The sequence below is a fragment of the Callithrix jacchus genome, chromosome 14, assembly GCF_049354715.1.
Source record: "Callithrix jacchus isolate 240 chromosome 14, calJac240_pri, whole genome shotgun sequence".
In the NCBI taxonomy this organism is placed as follows: Eukaryota; Metazoa; Chordata; class Mammalia; order Primates; family Cebidae; genus Callithrix; species Callithrix jacchus.
The window spans coordinates 81,784,182-81,801,969 of NC_133515.1; the positions used below are offsets into that span (position 1 = coordinate 81,784,182).

Consider the following 17,788-nt stretch of genomic DNA (forward strand, 5'->3'; position numbering starts at 1 on the left):
CTGACATCAACGACCTATGTATGCATCTAAAGAAATTAGAAATCAGTAGCAACTGAACAAAAAGGTAGAGAAAACAAAGATCAAAAATTAGTAAAATAGACAAATGTTTTCAACAAAGCAAATAACTGATTCTTTGGAGGAAAAACTGTAACACTGATAAACTACTGGCAAGCCTAACCCAAGGAAAACAAATATGAAACAAACAGCAATGTAATTAAAAGGGACAGGGGTTGCTATAGAAATTAAAAAGAAAATAAGAGCATATTAGGAAAACACTTTATATTAATAAATTTGAAATTTTGGATAAAATGATACTTTCTAAGATAATACAGATTATTAAAACTGACACAAAGTAGTCAGTGGCAGTAAAGCAATTTCAATAACCATACTTTAACTTATTTCCTCATATTTCCTTAGCCAAAAGGAGTGAACATGAGTGGTTCACCGGGACAGGCTGGGCGAATGAGCAAGTCGTGGCAAACAACTCAAGTTTCGAAAAAGCCAAAACAATTATTGAGTCCACATCAATGAATTCATTAGTCTTACCTTGGCAAAAGGTGTTGTTAACCCGCTTATAACCCGGTAGGCATTCCATCATTTGGTTGTATCCATGATAAGCTGTAAGGGAAGAAATGTTTTGTTACACACGTAGTTTAAATTCTTATATTTTAAGTTTCTCGGTTTCAATGTACACGTATTTTCAAGTTACTAATACTAACATCCTCATCCTCGATATGTAAAGGGAAATCAGAAGCACTGTAAGTCTGTTGAGGCCTTACAAGTGATATCTAAAGCCTAAATGGAATTCAGATATTCACAGGCTTCAGATATCACTTGTAAGGCATCAGCAGACTTACTTATTCATTTATTATGTAAGAAACCAATACCAATGTATATCTCCATAATTTCTTTCCTATTCTGCTTATTTTGCAGGATTTTTCTTATTTTGCAATACATAAAGTCCCAAGAAGTTATCGGCAAATCTGTATTGTAATTGAAAGAATCCTAAGATTGTTGTATATGTTCTTCCCATTAGTGATTACATATTTCTATTACAAAGGGTCTACTCCTCCCCAGTGAGGTGCTTCAGGGTTTGGATTTTCTTATCCATTGTAGGTAGCGTCACTACACGTCCTAGAAAATTCTGGGTGATGTCTGTTACTCCAACTAAGTTAATTAACAGTACTTTACTCCCCAAGTCTCCCAGTTTAGACAATAAACTATACACTCAACCTAATTACTGGCTCAGGTATCCCAGTCATGAGATGATTCTTACTATTATGAACCTGAGAAGAATAGACAGGTGATGAGAGGAAGTCAGGAAATTAAAAGGGCTGCACTCAGAATGTGCAAACAATACAAATGTTGCAATCACCAACTTCTCAACAAAACCCGATTTCCTGAGATTCTGATACTCTAGCATGAGACCTGAGAGGCTACCTGGCATAGTAGATGCAGCCAAAGTTTTGGGATGTGGCAGACGTGGGTTTCAAATCCTCTTCCTATCAATAGCTGTGACCTTGGGAAACAAGCCTCTTGGATTTCACACAGAAATTCTATACAATGAGGGCAATTCCCATCTACTGAGCAGGAAGGGTGCTTCTGCAGTTTAGAGAGAATTCATAAAAAATGTCTACCAGGACCTAAGAGTGATAAGTACTCCCAAAACGTCAAATGCCATTGCTATGCCCTGCAGTAAGGAATTCTTCTATTAAGAGGAGACTGTGCAACAGAAAACAAGCTATAATCAAAATGGGATGAATGCATAGACCACTAAAAAAGACTTGAAAGAGGAGTAAAAGGAGAAAGTAGAATAAAAAGGGAAATTCTTTTAAAAAATAAAATTATTTCAGCCTCCTTATATGCTCTTCATCTGTTACCACTAAAGGAACAGGGTGAATATGTACTGGGATGTCCCTCTTCTCCTTCCATTCTTTTCTTTGCTGTTTTTCCCCTCTCTTCAGATTCCCCTGAATGGCTAAAAAAGAAGATCAAAGTGAGGCATCTGGGAAAGACAAATTAAAAGAGGGGAGATGTTGGCATGTGGGAGTCTCCCATTCAGCCCCTTAGCCTCAAGTCTGTCTAGTCCCATAGACCTCTGGAACAGGCTTCCTGCAGAGATTGTGGGATCTCTGGCTGCAAATTCTTCAAAGACAAAAGAGATGGATATTAAGTTGTTTTAGAAGTTTCAACAGTCATCGACTTCAAGGCAGAGAGCCAGACCAGACAATCTCTTACAGTCCTCAGCTTAGGATTTTACATTCATTTTCTTCTCAAAAGTTTTAAAGGACAAGTGATTTGTTCAGGCTAAGCCCATTTCTAATGGGTCACAAACTATTTAATTAAATCATTTGCAGATTTAAATTAAGTTTTCACAGCAAAAATGAGCGACAAGGAAAGGTCTTTCTGCATGCGGCTAAACAAAACCTTCAAATGTTAAAGCCACTTGAAAACTAAAGTTTGAACTAGTTTGAGTGAAAAACAAAAGAGGCGTGGAACACAAAACCATAGTGTAGAAAGCCAAGGAGAGTCTGTTTCCTGAATACGATTTAGAGAGGAGTCCCAACCAAGGAAAGGAAAACTTTTTAAATGACAGAGGAAGAATGTGACCCTGAGTGTGTTTCTTGGGAGTGAGTCACTTAAGACAGCACAAACAGAATAAATGTCAAGATGTTAACAGTTTACTTCATTCAGAGTTCACACTGCCCTTCCTGAAGTGAAAGCAGTCTCTTTAATTTTATATATTAAAGGAGCCCATATATGGATTTATTTTCATCAACACTTAGTTAAAAGTGACAGCAACTTTGCACTTTTACATTCAACTAAGTCCTAATCAAGATAAAAATACGAAGCTCACAAACCATAGAAAGCAGTGAACTCATCCTAGATAAAAATGATGCAATTCTAGACAAAAATGGCAAAAGGTCAAGAGTGGAAGTTAGGGATTAAAAAAAAAAAAGACAGTAGGAGTCTCTTTACCCTTAATGTCTATCACATTCCTGCTACTTCGGGGTTTCCTACAACAGAGAAAAGGGAAGCAGCTAAGCAGAAGACACACAAAGAATGGGGTAAATGAAAAAGAAAAATAAGAAAGACAGAAAAAGTATTTAATATTAGAGAACATAAGCTTAGCCCTAAAACAAAGTTCTAAGAACCTAACTTCCCTCGTCCTTAATCCTTAGACCTAACAGTGAAAATATATCATCCTCCTCGATATTCTTACAGACAGACAGACATAGCAAATGAAGAAAAGGCAGGCTAAAAAAAATAAAGATGGTAATGCCTTTTCAACGTTTTAGGTATAGATTCCTGTTTAATTATTATATGACTCAATAGCAAATGAAAGAGCTGGGAATTGAACTCAGGTCCACCTAACTTCAAACGCTAAAATTTTTAAATCATACCAAATGTATCATAGATATCCCTTTGGTCAGTTTGCCAAAATAATTTTAAGCAAATGGATCTTCCAGTGAGGAAGAATCATTACACTTAACCGACTTCCGGGAAATCCACATAGCAAGTGATCATCGAATCAGCTTAGAATACCTACTTGGAACATTCTCTCAGTACTGAAATATCCTTATTTATGTGGCTTGGTTTTGTAAATGAAAAATTCATTAATTTTAAGGAACTTTAGTGAGCGTTTCCACAAGTTAGTCTTCTAAAAAAAGATCAGAGTAGTATCAACAAAATAAATAAAATTAGCTTTTTTTGGCATTTAGAAAATCTGTATGTTTGTGAGGCAAAGAAGTCCAAATGAAAGACAATTATTTAAAATGAATTGTTACACTGGTAGAAGAACAAATAGTATTAGAAAGAGATATGGAACAGTAATTCCCAGATGGCAAATTCTAGATTGAACAGAGAGGTTTAAAAGGCAGTTAAGAATATCAATCAAATCAACAGATATTTAAGAGGAGTAATCAAATATTGTTCACTTAAAGCAAATGGGAAATTTCTTGCAGCGTAAAGAATAAAAAACTATAGAAACTTCAGTTATAGGAGGTAAAGAAAGATGACTGACAAAAACATCACTTGCTCTCTTGGAAAAAACATGATGAATAAGGGTCAGAAAGCTCAAATTAAACTAAGTGACCTCTGTCTCTAAAAAGTATTTATGGCCAGGTGCAGTAGCTCATGCCTGTAATCTCAGCATTTTGGGAGGCTGAGGCGGGTGGATCACCTGAGGTTGGGAGTTTGAGACCAGCCTAGTCAACATGGTGAAACCCTGTCTCTACTAAAAATACAAAAATGAGCCAGGCATGTGGCAGATGCCCAAAATCCCAGCTACTTGGGAGGCTGAAGCAGGAGAATCACTTGAATCTGGGAGGCAGAGGTTGCAGTGAGTTAAGATTGTGCCATTGCACTCCAGCCTGGTTGACAAGAGTGAAACTGTATGTCAGGAAAAAAAAAAAGTATTTGGCTGGGCGAGGTGGCTCACACCTGTAATTCCAGCACTTTGGGAGGCTGAGGCAGGTGGATCACAAGGTCAGGAGATCAAGACTATCCTGGCCAACATGGTGAAAACCCAACTCTACAAAAAAATACAGAAATTAGCCAGGCATGGCAGTGCACACTTATAGTCCCAGCTACTCAGGAGGCTGAGGCAGGAGAATTGCCTGAACCTGGGAGGCGGAGGCTGCAGTGAGCTGAGATCATGCCACTGCACTCCAGCCTGGGCAACAGAGTGTGACTCTGTCTTAAAAAAAAAAAAGTATATGTTAGAAATCAGAAATCAGTTATTCAGAGTTAATACTACATTGAAAAACTAAAGATGCAAACTATTGCTGGGAAGAGAGTACTAGAAAGATGTAAACCTGATTTATTCAAATCAACATGTTCTGAAAAATACTTTAAAAACAGATCAAAGTCTGTGGGTGTTAATATAGATTAATGCTGCTGAGGTCGGTGACAGCTTTAAACCAGTGTTAGCACAAAAGGGAAAGGATTGTGTCCTAGTAATTATAAACTTCCCTTTCACGAACCAACAACCAATTATTTTGCCATTTTAGCTTTCCTTTTAATGAAATTTGAAAACCGATAATAAAAACTACAACGTAAGTTGTGAATATTAATAAAAATCTCATTTAAGGAATTTAAACCTAGGAAATAACAACTGCACTGACTTACTATAGGGCTTGAAATATTTATTTACCATTTTAAAGGAGATCTTATTTTCTCTTCCCCTGAGACAAAACATCTATTTTAGCTCATTACCTATTAAGACTTTTTTCCCCACAAGTAATCCAACTAAAGAGAGTAATTAATAACTGTGCTGATTACAAAAGAATTGACATGAAAACTTTTCAGACTTGCAAATTTTCTGGAAACGCATATTATAGCACTACATTCTAGAATTCAGTAAGAGAGTTCTTTGAAAGTCTAATGTTGCCTCATCATTAAAGGAGTAATCATAAAGAACAGATATGCTACATTAACCTGCAAAGGAGTGAGGAAACATTACTTACATGGTTTCTTTGGGCATTTCTGGCATTTGTTAAAGCCCCAGGAGGTACCCACAGTTCCACAGCAGTCCTCTTGCTTTGAAAGGCCAGGGAGCGCTTTGCCACACTGCAATGATTAGGTGTGAAATATGAAGGTTAACTGAGTGCAGGATGCCCAGCCCAGAGCACTGCTGTACCTCACAGTCACACTATAAACCAGCTCCCTTGTTATCGACACAATGAGAAAGGAAAAAACTATAAAACTTGGCAAGAAAATACCAGGACAGAAATCAATGCAACACGAAAATGAACAAGTACATTTCCAAATGAGAGCACCTCGTTGTTTCTAGTCCTGAGGAAATCTGTCACTGATCAAAGTACTTTATACAACTTACATTTCCAATGCCTTTTTTTTTAATAAGACCCTTGTAGTGTATAAGATCAATATAGACTTTTTAGATTTCAGTTGTATCTGTCTGTTTAAATCTCTCGTGTGGATCATCAGGGAACAGAATTCTAAGGGTATGGCAGGTGTGTAAAATGTGAGAAGGTGGCACAAGTCCCACCTACAAGAGCCTTCTGGTCTTCCTATAACCCCCAGGCCTGGGCACAGAGAGGACAGGACAGAAGAAGCAATTGCTGGCTGGGCAGATCGGCTCTAGCAGAGACGAAGGCTCCAGGCAGCCAAGTGTTCTGACCAGGGAGGTCAGCCAAGCTAGAAAGGTGCCAGCATGGTTAAGCGAGACCAGCTTGAGCAGGCAGAAAAGCAGGACTTAAAGGCTACTGGTACAATGCTGGCTGTCCAGTGTTAAAACCAGGTAAGACTCCTGGTCAACCACAGAAAGTGAGAAAAAGCTGAGAGGCAGGGCCCTGAAGTTAGACCACCTCAGTGGGGCGAAAGTGCCTAAGAAAACAGATCCTGCTCTGTGGACCCATCCAGAGGCCAGTCTGAGAGAGGGGCACCTGACTCTCCACCCCTACTGGGCAGGCTAAGCCCACAGCCCACATTTTTGTCTTCTGTGCAAACGCAGAGCATCCAAAAGGGTTATTCTGCCTTCCTTGCCTCAACCGCTACAAAAATCCTCCCAACAGTTTCTGGAGTTGTCTTTCCAAAGACAAATCTGATCACATTACTCTAATGATTAAAAACCTTCACTGACTCTCAGTGTCTGAAAATGGCACACTCTAGAATGACCTATAAGGCCCTTCCTACTCCCATCTGAAGCAATCTCTTGTCCCCTTCCACCTCTATCCTTCAGACATACCAAAGGGCTCTTTATTTTCTCAATAAACCATATCCTTCCAAAAGGAGTATGTCTCCCTGGAACACCTCTCCTTTTTGATTTCCCAGGATAAACCTTATTCAACCTGTGAGATGTATTAATAGTGCCGAATTATTACCATCTTCTCTCTCCTTTATTCCCATGAGTTCCTCCCTCCTCTTTACCCCACAGCGCTGTCTATATAGTCTACTGCCCCAGCGGCGCATTTTAGTTATATACTTATGGGTCTTATGTTTATATTCTGAGACACAGTACACGTTGCAAATGCTCAGGAAATGCTGAATGAATGCATGAAGTAAGGAACAAACAACCGAGGGAACTAAGAAACAAGCTAGTTGTGGGCCAACCCAGGCGAGCAATGGCTATGTGAAAACCAATGGAAGTTTAGCATGCACACCCCAGGCTAGTGAGCACAGTGTGGCGACAGAAGGTCCAAGCAAGTGGCGGTCCTCAGAAGGGCAGCAGGTAGTAGACACCAGTCACCCTGGCAGGCCTTCGTGGGTAGCGTTTCCTTCCCACCAGGTCCAAGCATGCAGCATTCTGATTGAGGCTCTAAGTGACTACATATCCAAATTATACAACAAGATCAAACCACAGAAGGCCCAGCTAAGTTTTAGTTACATCACAGCTTTGATGTTCTAAGGTTTTATTATTTTAATGACTTCAACAGGATGCTGTGTGTTCTCCAACAGCAGTATACCATAGTGATTAAAAATGTGACTCAGGAGTTAGAGAGGTCTGAGTATGAATTCTGGCTGTAGGACTTCCTACATGCATTATCTTAGTCATTTTCTTATCCATAGCATAGAATACATAAGAGTATCTTTCTCATAGGGTCAGGAAACATGAAAGAAAAAAGGCATGTGAATGCTGAAGGGTACAGCTGAGCACTTACATGTCAGGTATCATTACCATTATCATTATTATTACAGATAAAAGCTCCCTACTCCAGGCATCCCATTTGAGACCCCTAATGTTGGATTCCCCAGGGAGTAGAAGGCGTGTGAGTAGAGTAGATTGTAAATGGTCCTGTCAATCAAACAGGTTAGTCTAACTGACCTCTTGAAAGTAGCAGACCCCCTAAGAAATGGTCCTCTGAGACAAAATGAATTTTCCTGATATAAAAGCTGGTGTTAAAGACATTCTGAGTTAAGCCAAAGTAGGTATACCAAAATAATTGCTCTTTTTTTTTTAGATGAAACTGAAAAGACACATATTTCTGGGAAGGCACTGTTAAAAGCCCTAGTGTTAAGTCAGTCAAGCCCAAGGCCACTGCATCTCATGAAACGGGGGCAGTAACTCCTGCAGACACGTGGCATGCATTCCTTGAGAGAGATAAGGAAACTCTCACAAAACCACCAAACTGGATAAACAATGAGTGACACTGTGTGCCAGACGCCAACACACTGACTCGGGGAAGTCTGTTTGATGACAGGGCTCTCAGCGAAGTATTTTACCACGTGCAGTGAGGGAAAGGCCCTGAGGCTGGATGAGCGGCAGGGCCACAGATGAACAGTCTCAGACATGGGGGAAGACTGGACCAAAAACACGTGATAAAGAGGTAGGTGGGTAGGTAGTCAGAGAGACGGAGAAACAAACATGCACACGCATGTACACTCAGAGGCAGGAGGAGACGGGGAGACAGATTCCACATGAGAACAAATGGGAAGCTGAGAGAAGACGGGTACATATTTGGGGCTGGAATCAGGTCATTTCCATACTTCTTGAGCTTAATCACAAAAGGTGTAACCCTGAAATATGAAGGCCAGGGGAACAATGACCCGGGCCTAAGACTGGGAACAAATGATTCTGTAAAAACAGAGAGGTCCCACTGCTGCAACCTGACTGCCAAAGCATGCTTCGCATTTATTTCCAGTTTTTTAAATCAGGTAAGTTTAGGTAAGACACCAGTTCACATCATATGCAGATCATTCTTGTACCAGACCCTGTAGGTTCGTCTCCTAATCAAGCAAAACACTCAACACTTGCTGATTTTATATGCTCAAAATGTTAGTAGCAGTTAAAATCCAATTTTCACCTTGGATTCCTAGACTGTTTTATTTGGTAGGGCAAAAATAAATCATTTTTTCTCAACTGAGCTTCCAGAAAGGTACAAGGTTTTCATTACATGATTCAGGCCGCTTTATCCCATGGCTTTGTTTTTGCAGGTCCACAGCCAAGAGCAGCATAAGCCATCCAAATTGATTAAATAAATGGTAGTGTAGGTGGTACCACAACACTGTGTGTGTCTTAAAATTGGGTCTGCACAGTATAAGAATAAGCTACAAGAAATGAAGTCACAGTTATAACAAGGCTCAGAGTTCTACATATGCCCTTCAGTTATTTAACTATGAAGAGGCCAGAAACTCTATCTAAGAGATCTTCATGGCCATACTCAGGGTTCTCACCCAAGAGACCACTGAATGCCACAGGATCTCACCTGGATGTAGGAAATGACTAGACGGAAAGAAGGTAGACGAAAGATCTTCTCTCTCCCACATCAAAAGGCCACACTGAAGAGAACCACATGGAATAGGATGAGATCAGCTTTCAGAAAATCCTTGTCTGTGATTGTTAGATTCTGCTTTTTGGTGCGATGTAATCAATCACATGAATATAGACGCATGCTAACTATATTTTTATGCACAGATTGAGGTGATTTTTTACATAAAAACACAAATTGAATTCTTTGTCAATTATTCACCACATTTACATAGAAAGCCTTATCATTTCAAGATATGTCTTACAAATAAGCAATCCTGGAGAAATGTGATAAATTTACAACGCAATATTTAGCTAAGTCAAGTCCAAAACAAAAATTCTATCTGTTCAAACAAGTTACAGTGCCTCAAAACACTCATGCAAACTTGAGCTGCAGATTAAGGGACATTATAACCCTACAACCCTGGGCTGCCAGGATTCAGCCCATGCACGACCTAGCTGAAGCTGTGCAAGTAGATAAATGAGTTCTGGTGACCAGGTCTTGTGAGGATCAACTGAGGAAAGGAGGAATGGTAAGCCTGCATGCAGGCACGATGGCAGTGTTCAGATACACTGAGCCAGATGAAGCCCGTTAAGTGATAAAGGTCCAGGGTGAGGATCTCTGATCCAAAATGCTTGGGACTACAGGTATTTTGGATTTCAGTTATTTTCAGATTTTAGAATATTTGTAAATACTTACCTGTTGAGCATCCCAAATCCAAAAATGCAAATCTACAATGTTCCAATGAGCATGTCCTTGGAGTGTCATGCTGATGCTCAAAACATTTTGGATTCTGGAGTGTTTAGATTTCAGATTGTTGGATTTGGGATGCTTAACTTGTACTGGGAGGACTAAAGGCTACAAATCAGAGAAAGAGAGGAGTCGACCTCATTAAGTAGAAGATCTTTTCCATGGAGAATGCTGACTTCACTCGAAGCTGACCACAGAATACCATCTCTCAAGGATGCCCAGGATATGAAGCGGATGATCTTTACGATCTGCGAGGTCTAAGGTTCTGTGATCACTACATACTGATAGGTTACATTATTCCATCTAGGAAACACAAGTTCCTACACACCACAGCAAAACTCAAGTGTTTCTACTGCTCTCACATCTGTAATACAGCAGCATCTGGGCAGATGCCCTCCTAACTACTTCCTACTGTCTTATCTCCTCCTCTCTCATTTCCACATCTCCAGAGTTGCTCACCCTGCCTGGGCCTTTCACCACAGGACTTATACAAATAAGGCAAAAGAAAGGCAAACAAACAAAGCTATTTCCAGTCCCAATTCACCAGTGCACTGGTCATGATTCCTGGAACACTGAGTGCATGAAAATAACTTTCAACCCTTCCTATGTCATCTCTGTATGAACACTGTGATTCAGATGGCAAGGCTATTCAAGAATCATTATGATTATTCCACAAATATCCATGTTACTGTATTTATAACACAAAATTACTATAAATAATAGTGAAAAAACCTTTAATTTTGAAGCTAGCTGTCAAAACCTTCAGATTGCAGGGAAATGTATATATCTAAATCTTGGCTTGATTGGGAATACATACCTTTAGACTTTAATCTCATTTTTGAGGTAATACCATAGCACTTCCCTGATATTCAAAGTTGGGCTGTGTTCACAGTCACTTTTACATCTGCCTGTCAATGTGAGGGGAAAAATAGTTCCAAACTCATTTGGTAAGCAAGGCTGACAATTTTTGTCAATTTAAAACTCACCACTGGAATTGCTTCAGAGACAAATGATGATTTGAAGAGATTGTGATAGATGTTGGAGTATGGTATCATAAGGTTTTATAAGATTTAATTTTCAGATATAAAAATTACTGGTACCTACAGTGCCTACAACATGCCCTCATTCCAAGAGTGTTTGCTGCACTGTGCAGAGTCCTGGGGAAGGAGGATCCAGTACTGGGGGTAAGAAAAGAGTGCTAGACTGGAAGCATTAGACTTAGATTAAAATCCCAGATACTTCTTACTAGCAGTGAGAAGTTTAGCAGATCATCCAACCTCTCTGAGCCAGTAATCCCAAACCCAAAGGATTGTGAGATTAAATGATGCTTGTCCAATCACAGATACTGTGTCTCCATCAGCCTCTGTGTAGGGATTAGAAAAGGGCAGCTCTACGATGTGACCTGCACCAGGACATAGAGTTTGATGAGCACAGCATAGGCTGGACTCCAGGCCCCAATCACCCTCCTCAACTGGTGTCTGGTGTAGGTAAAACATACAACCAGCATTCAAGTATGCCTGGCCATTTGATAAACTCTCAAGACACATTTATTAAAAGATATTTAACTATGAAAAGGGCCACTCCATAAAGACAGCCACATGTCAGGGACCTATTACTTAATCTTACTATTTCAAACACTAAAAAAATGATAAACTGAAATACTATCTTTATCACATGTATACACTTGTTTTATTATGCTATGAAGGACTACTATACAATGAGGTATAAAATATTTTAAGTTTGAGTCAAGAACATCTTTCAGAGCCAAAGGAGCAAATAAACAGAACTTGAAATGTTAAAGTGATACAGATTTCAAAACATACTTGTAGAGATTACACTGAGGGAAAGCATGAAATAAAATGGAAGTCTGATTCATTTTAACGCTTGCAAGAGTAAGTAGGACTGTGTTTAGGCAAGAACTGAAACAAGGAAGTGACTAAATGGCTCTACTGGGGAGAGAGATTCCAAAGAGATGGAACACCTCTAGCTAAGCAAGAGACCAACTACCACCCAGGAGAGGAGCCAGTGGGCAATGCGGGAGGGTCAATATGAAGGAACAGGGAGTGGGTGAGCAGTCAGAGCAGAGGCAGAGCTAAACCATGGAGGGTTTTCCAAATTTCAGATTGGACGTACAGTTGGATATAAAAATCAACCAGGAAACAGGGGAAAGGAATCATCATAGTTCCTTTTCTCAAAGCAAAAAAGTTGGTATTGCTTCCAATTAAAGAATTAGCATCTTTGAAACAACGGTAAGTACAGAAAAGACCGATAAGGCGGAGGGAAAGGAGAAAGAGATCTGCGTTTTTAAAAAGGTAAACTGTTCTATACCCAGTACTTCCCCTGAAATGTAAAAAAGAATTACCAGGATAAAGTATATCATTTACAGGGAGGAAAAGGAAGAAACTATACTGGAGATAAACATGATCAGGAATAATGAGAGGATGAAAAATTGAAATTAGTTGATTAGAGGCCCACTGGCTTTACTTCTCAAACACACAGCAGAAAGGAGTGAAGCTCAGCATCTCAAATGCTGTCCAGCCACAGTAAAAAGACTTCTAAACACAAAGCAAATCCCCTGACATCTACTTGCCTTGCAGCATTAGCACATTATGAACAGGAAACGGACTTTTCTGCACAAGCACATTCCCCTTGAACTCAGTGAAAAGCAGTCTAAGGATGACCCATAACTGAGTAAATGGCAAGAGGACAGCTCTTGAACACAGACAAACATTCACATCCTCCCTTTACCAATTACCGCCTCCATGACTATAGGCAAAACTCTCAACTTCTCTCTGCCTATTTCGTCCTCTATAAAATGGAACTAGAGACATCCATTTTTCATAGAACTCGAGTGGACAGAGATGACACATATGAGACAGACTCTACATGAGACAGCCATACAGCCAGGCCCCACTGAGCTCTCTATCAGTATTAGATCTCTCCCCTCAAGCTCCTCCTTTAAAAACCTGGGCTTAATTGACAAAAGAACGATTAATCTAATAGTTATTTGATATACAATATCCCAGATTCAACTTACAGAGATGCACAAAATAAATAAGTTAGATATAAAAATAAAAGAAAAAGATATTCTTAAGATCTTGCTAAAAATATTCAGGTTTTCCCAAAAGTGCTCTGGCTAATAAAGAAATACTCAGTGAACAAATGCTGCAGAGGGCATGTAATTATGTGGATTTCATTTTAATTCTGCTCAAGAAGCACAACATGGTATCATGGAATTCTAATAATTCAACTTGTAAATATTGATGTTCAAGAGGCAGATGATTTCGCTTTGGGGACATCAAGATCCTTCCTGTCACGGTGCCATGTTTTGGTGCCAGAGAACCAAGACCATGAAGCGACAGCAGTGGAGCTCACTATGCTCCCTTCCACCAAGCATCCATGGCCCAATCACAAAACACCACACAGCACACAACTCTCTAAGTCAGGTCCTAGAGAATATATCAGTCCTTTCAGGTTTAGATAGCCATGGGTTCTTATGAATTCTCCATTCCTAGAAGAAATGGCCTAAGAGCCAGGGTGCAATAGCAGAAAGACTGGCCGGGTGCAGTGGCTCACACCTGTAATCCTAGCACTTCGGGAGACCCAGGCGGGGGGTGGGGTAGTGGGGTCACTTGAGGTCAGGAGTTTGAAACCAGCTTGGCCAACATGACGAAACCCTGTGTCTACTAAAAATGCAAAAAAAAAGAGACAAGCTTGGCAGCAGGCACTCGTAATCCCAGCTACTTGGGAGGCTGAGGCAGGATAATTGTTTGAACCTGGGAGGTGGAGGCTGCAGTGAGCTGAGATCGTTAAACTGAACTCTAGCCTGGGAGAGAAAGCAAGACTCCATCTCAAAAAAAAGTAGAAACACTGGACTAGACACTAAAAAGCTTCAGTTTTAGTCCCCACCTTCCACAAACTCAACTGCAAACTGATTTACCTTTCTGGATGTTAGCTGCATCATCAATAAAATCATAAGGACAGACTAATTGCTAATACTCATTTCAGAGTCCACATTTTATGATTTTATAAAAGCTCCAGGGCAGGGCTGAGGGCAGCCAGGGAGCTACAGTGGCAAGGTTTCCTGTGGCAGGGCAATCCTATGAAGGTCTGTGTTCCTCAGGTGCCCCCTGCCTGCCAGGTTCATACATTAGACTCCATGCTGCCACAGCCTGCCTGGTTCTATCCTCGTACTCTGTCCGGGACCAGCCTTATCAAGGATAGCCATAATAATGGGCTGTCTTTTCCTGACCCTACCTCATGCCAGCCCTTTCCTGCTAACCTGTACACACAAAGGGCATCTCTACCTTCCTGAAAAAAAAATTTTTTTTTTAAACAAGGAGTTTAGTTTTATTTTCTCTGTGCATCTGCAAAATACTCAGAACCAACATAAAAAAGTAATACCTCCTGTGGAAAAAGTTACATTAAAAAGGGGAATGGGGTGGGGTGCTCAAAGAGATTAGTGCCTTAGCCCCAAGGAGCTACAGCATCTCTGATTGGTCCAAGGAATCGAAAAGATATTGGGAAGATGTAACAGGAGGAAGAAAAATGTGAATTTACTGAGGGAGAGGGCCCCGAAGCGGGCCTCGAGGAGGAACTGGTGGCCGGGGAGTGGGTCTGGGTGGAGGGAGAGGACCCCGCTGGTAGCCATAGGGTGGGGGTCATGGAGGGCCAGTGTATCCATGGGGGGGCATCAGTGGAGGAGGTCCATGCATATCATGTGGAGGCATAGGACCTGGGTGACCCATGGGAGATCCGAATGGAGGCCCTCGGGGGGGCATGCCCATTGGAGGAGGTCCAGGATGAGGCATTCCAGGTGGTGGTCGGGGCGGTGGCTGCCCCCCCAGAGCCTGGGGGTCCAGCATGGGGATGTCCCAAGCCATGAGGGCCATGATGTGCCAGCTGCATCTGAGTCATCCCTGGATGGGGCATCCCACCTGGTGGGAATGGATGAGGATGTGAGTGTCCATGACCAGGATGTCCTGCCCCTGGGGTTCCTGCCAAAGGGGGGCCGTGTCCTGCAGCCCCAGGCGGCATAGGTGGTGGGGCATGGCTGGAGGTATCCCAGGTGGGAGGGCTCCAGCAGGCAGCACTGGGGGAGGGAAGGAGCCAGAAGGAGGCATGCCTGGTGGAGGAAGCCCAGCCCCAGTGATGATACCACAGGATTGGGGGCAGAGGGTGGAGGAGGTGCATCTGCAAACAGCTGATGAGGACGGTCAGCATGGGAGAGTGGGTTCTGAGCTGCCAAAAGTCATTCGGCTATCACTGAAAACAGTGATAGCTCTTAAATGGCTCAATTCTAGATTATAATGGGTCACTCTAATGAATCATAAAATTATCAATAGGCAAGATCTCAGAAATTATTCAAGATGGTCATGGAAATGCAAATCTTGGGTGTACTGAGCTGTGACCAATACAAAGTCACGTTAGAATCCATCAGCCCACACTGCACAGGTATGTCCCATAAATTACTCCACCCATGCAGGTGCCACCCTCACTTCCATCCACATTCAGAAAGCCTTGGGGTATTCTAGTAAACAAAAGCTACACCATCAATACTATAAAGCTAGGTGAGGAATGTTAATCCTGTTTTTTTTTTTTTTTTTTTTTTTTTTTTTTAAGTCTTGAACTTTTTCTAGTAAGAATCAGAATGAAGTCCCCTGTGGGAAAAGTACTGACTGTATGTAACAGGTTGGATCAATCCACACTTCATCTTTCCTCTTCTTTGTTCCTGTTAAACTGTCTTTTCACTATGATATAAACACATCTCCACTCTGGAAAGGTGACTCTTGCCAATGTTCTGAGCAAAATGGTGTTCTTCTAGGCCCTGAATCAACTATGGGTCCAAATTAAACTAGAAAATCTCATCAACGCTCTTAAGTCTCCCAGTACTAGATCATTAAATGTTTATTTCTATGCATCAATAAGTAAAAAGTTGTAAAACTCTAACCCCTATCGCTAATGCAACTAGAGCGACATATTTGATCACCTTGTTCTAAGGGCCATTGTCATAAAGAGCACTGTAGGATGTAGAACTGGCTGGGTAACAGCCATTGTCTCATAAGAAGAGGAAAATGCTTAAATACTTCCAGATTTTCTAAAAGAACTTGTAAAAAAAATTTGCTTTGGCTTGAGCAGAACATTCTTTATAGGCAAGGTTTTTTTCCTTTCTTTTTTTTTTTTTTAAGCCCACTCAGCTTTCTTTCATTAGAGTAATTAAAACAATGTTAGGCATTTGGGGAATCTGATATAACCATAATCCTCTGATATTTCAGGCTATTGATTTTACAAAGTATCTACTGTGACTAGAGCATTAACTGCTAGAAATGTATCCACAACGATTTCTGACAGTGTATTTGTTTAAAACCTGCTGAAGCCAAACCATGGGCTTCAAGGAATTCCAGACAACTACTTTAGTTTATGAAACAGTATTTTAAAAGTTACACTAAGGCAAAAATGGTTTTTAAAGTAACATGTGAAGAAAAAAATACCTCTTAAGCATGAAACTTATGATTCTACTTGACATCTTTTCTAAAGGAGAGATAGAATTTGAGCTGCCTATTTTCTCCACCTCTACAATGATGTGAACATTTCAACAGTCAAATCTTATTCTAGGCTGTGTTTTGCTCTTCTTAAGTTGCAAAAAGAATTGCAATTTCTTAAGTTGCAAATAGTATTGTCATGATTATATTCTGACATTGTAATTCCTGTTAGCCTTTCCCTGGGGCAAAACAACACAAACCATCATAAATCCTAGAACTAAATGGTAGTAGATCGTATTTATTTTAAGTTTGATTACCAGGGTTGTCTAAAAACAAAGACTCGTGTTGACAAAGGGAATAAAGATGTGAGTATTATGACCATAGCAACCTGATCCCCCCAAAATAATGAACATAAACGCCTACCTTCTCCAATGCTCATTTCTACAACCAGATTGAGAGCAATCTTGTATATTAAGCTTCATGTCTATAAAGAGACAATGAAAGGAACCAAAAACATTTCAAGCCTCATAGGACTATGTGAAATTGTAATGCATGCCTCATTTGGTTGAGCTTTCAGTTTTTTCTGTCTCTCTTCCAAGTACACAGAACTCAAAACTAATAATTACCTGTGGTTTGGTTGCAAGCCATGTAGAAAAACTGAAAGCCACAAACAGCACTAACAGGTTCATTTAGATCCCTGGGTGCAGGGACCATGTCTGTCTTATCCACTGCCCTGACTCTTCTGGCAGAAACATCCGTTGTTCCCCAAAAAGCCACTTGTTTTCTCACATTTCCAAGCTCCAAATTATCTGTTGGACTGCCATACCAAAATACCATAGACTGAGTAGTTTAAACAATAGATTTTGTTTTGTTTTGTTGAGATGGTGTCTCGCTGTATCACCAGGCTGAAGTGCAGTGGTACGATCTCAGCTCACTGCAACCTCTGCCTCCTGGGTTCAAGCAATTCTCCTGCCTCGGCCTCCCAAATAGCTGGTGCTACTCCACCCAGCTAATTTTTTTGTATTTTTAGTAGAGACAGTGTTTCACCATGTTGGCCAGGATGGTCTTAATTTCCTGACCTCATGATCTACCTGCATCAGCCTCCCAAAGTGCTGGGATTACAGGCGTGAGCCACCGTGCCTGGCCAACAATAGATTGTTTTGTTTTTTAATTTCCTCACAGTTCTGGAGGCTGGAAACCCAAGATTATGGTACCAACATGGTGGATTTTTGGTGAGGCCCTCTTCGTGGCTTGTAAGTGGCTGCCAGCTGGCTGTGTGCTCAAGTGGCCTCTTCTTTGTGCAAATATGTGGGGAAAGCAATAGACAGGTCAAGCTCACTGGTGTCA

The 17,788-nt window shown here is 40.8% G+C and overlaps 1 protein-coding gene and 1 pseudogene across 18 annotated transcripts in view; both read right to left on the reverse strand.

Moving 5' to 3' along the window:
- The window catches only part of LTBP1 (latent transforming growth factor beta binding protein 1), a 466,293-nt gene that overhangs the window by 185,863 nt on the left and 262,642 nt on the right, over positions 1 to 17,788 (reverse strand). For all 17 annotated transcript variants that reach the window (XM_078349509.1, XM_078349510.1, XM_078349508.1 and 14 more), the window contains 2 exons: positions 5,469 to 5,571; positions 547 to 618 (listed from right to left, as the gene is read on the reverse strand). In XM_078349509.1, coding sequence (XP_078205635.1) covers positions 547 to 618; positions 5,469 to 5,571 — 175 coding nt within the window. The remainder of the gene's footprint in view (positions 1 to 546; positions 619 to 5,468; positions 5,572 to 17,788) is intronic.
- Positions 14,283 to 15,210, reverse strand: LOC144579365 (uncharacterized; annotated as a pseudogene). The gene has a single exon (XR_013526795.1). The product of XR_013526795.1 is annotated as an uncharacterized LOC144579365 (transcript).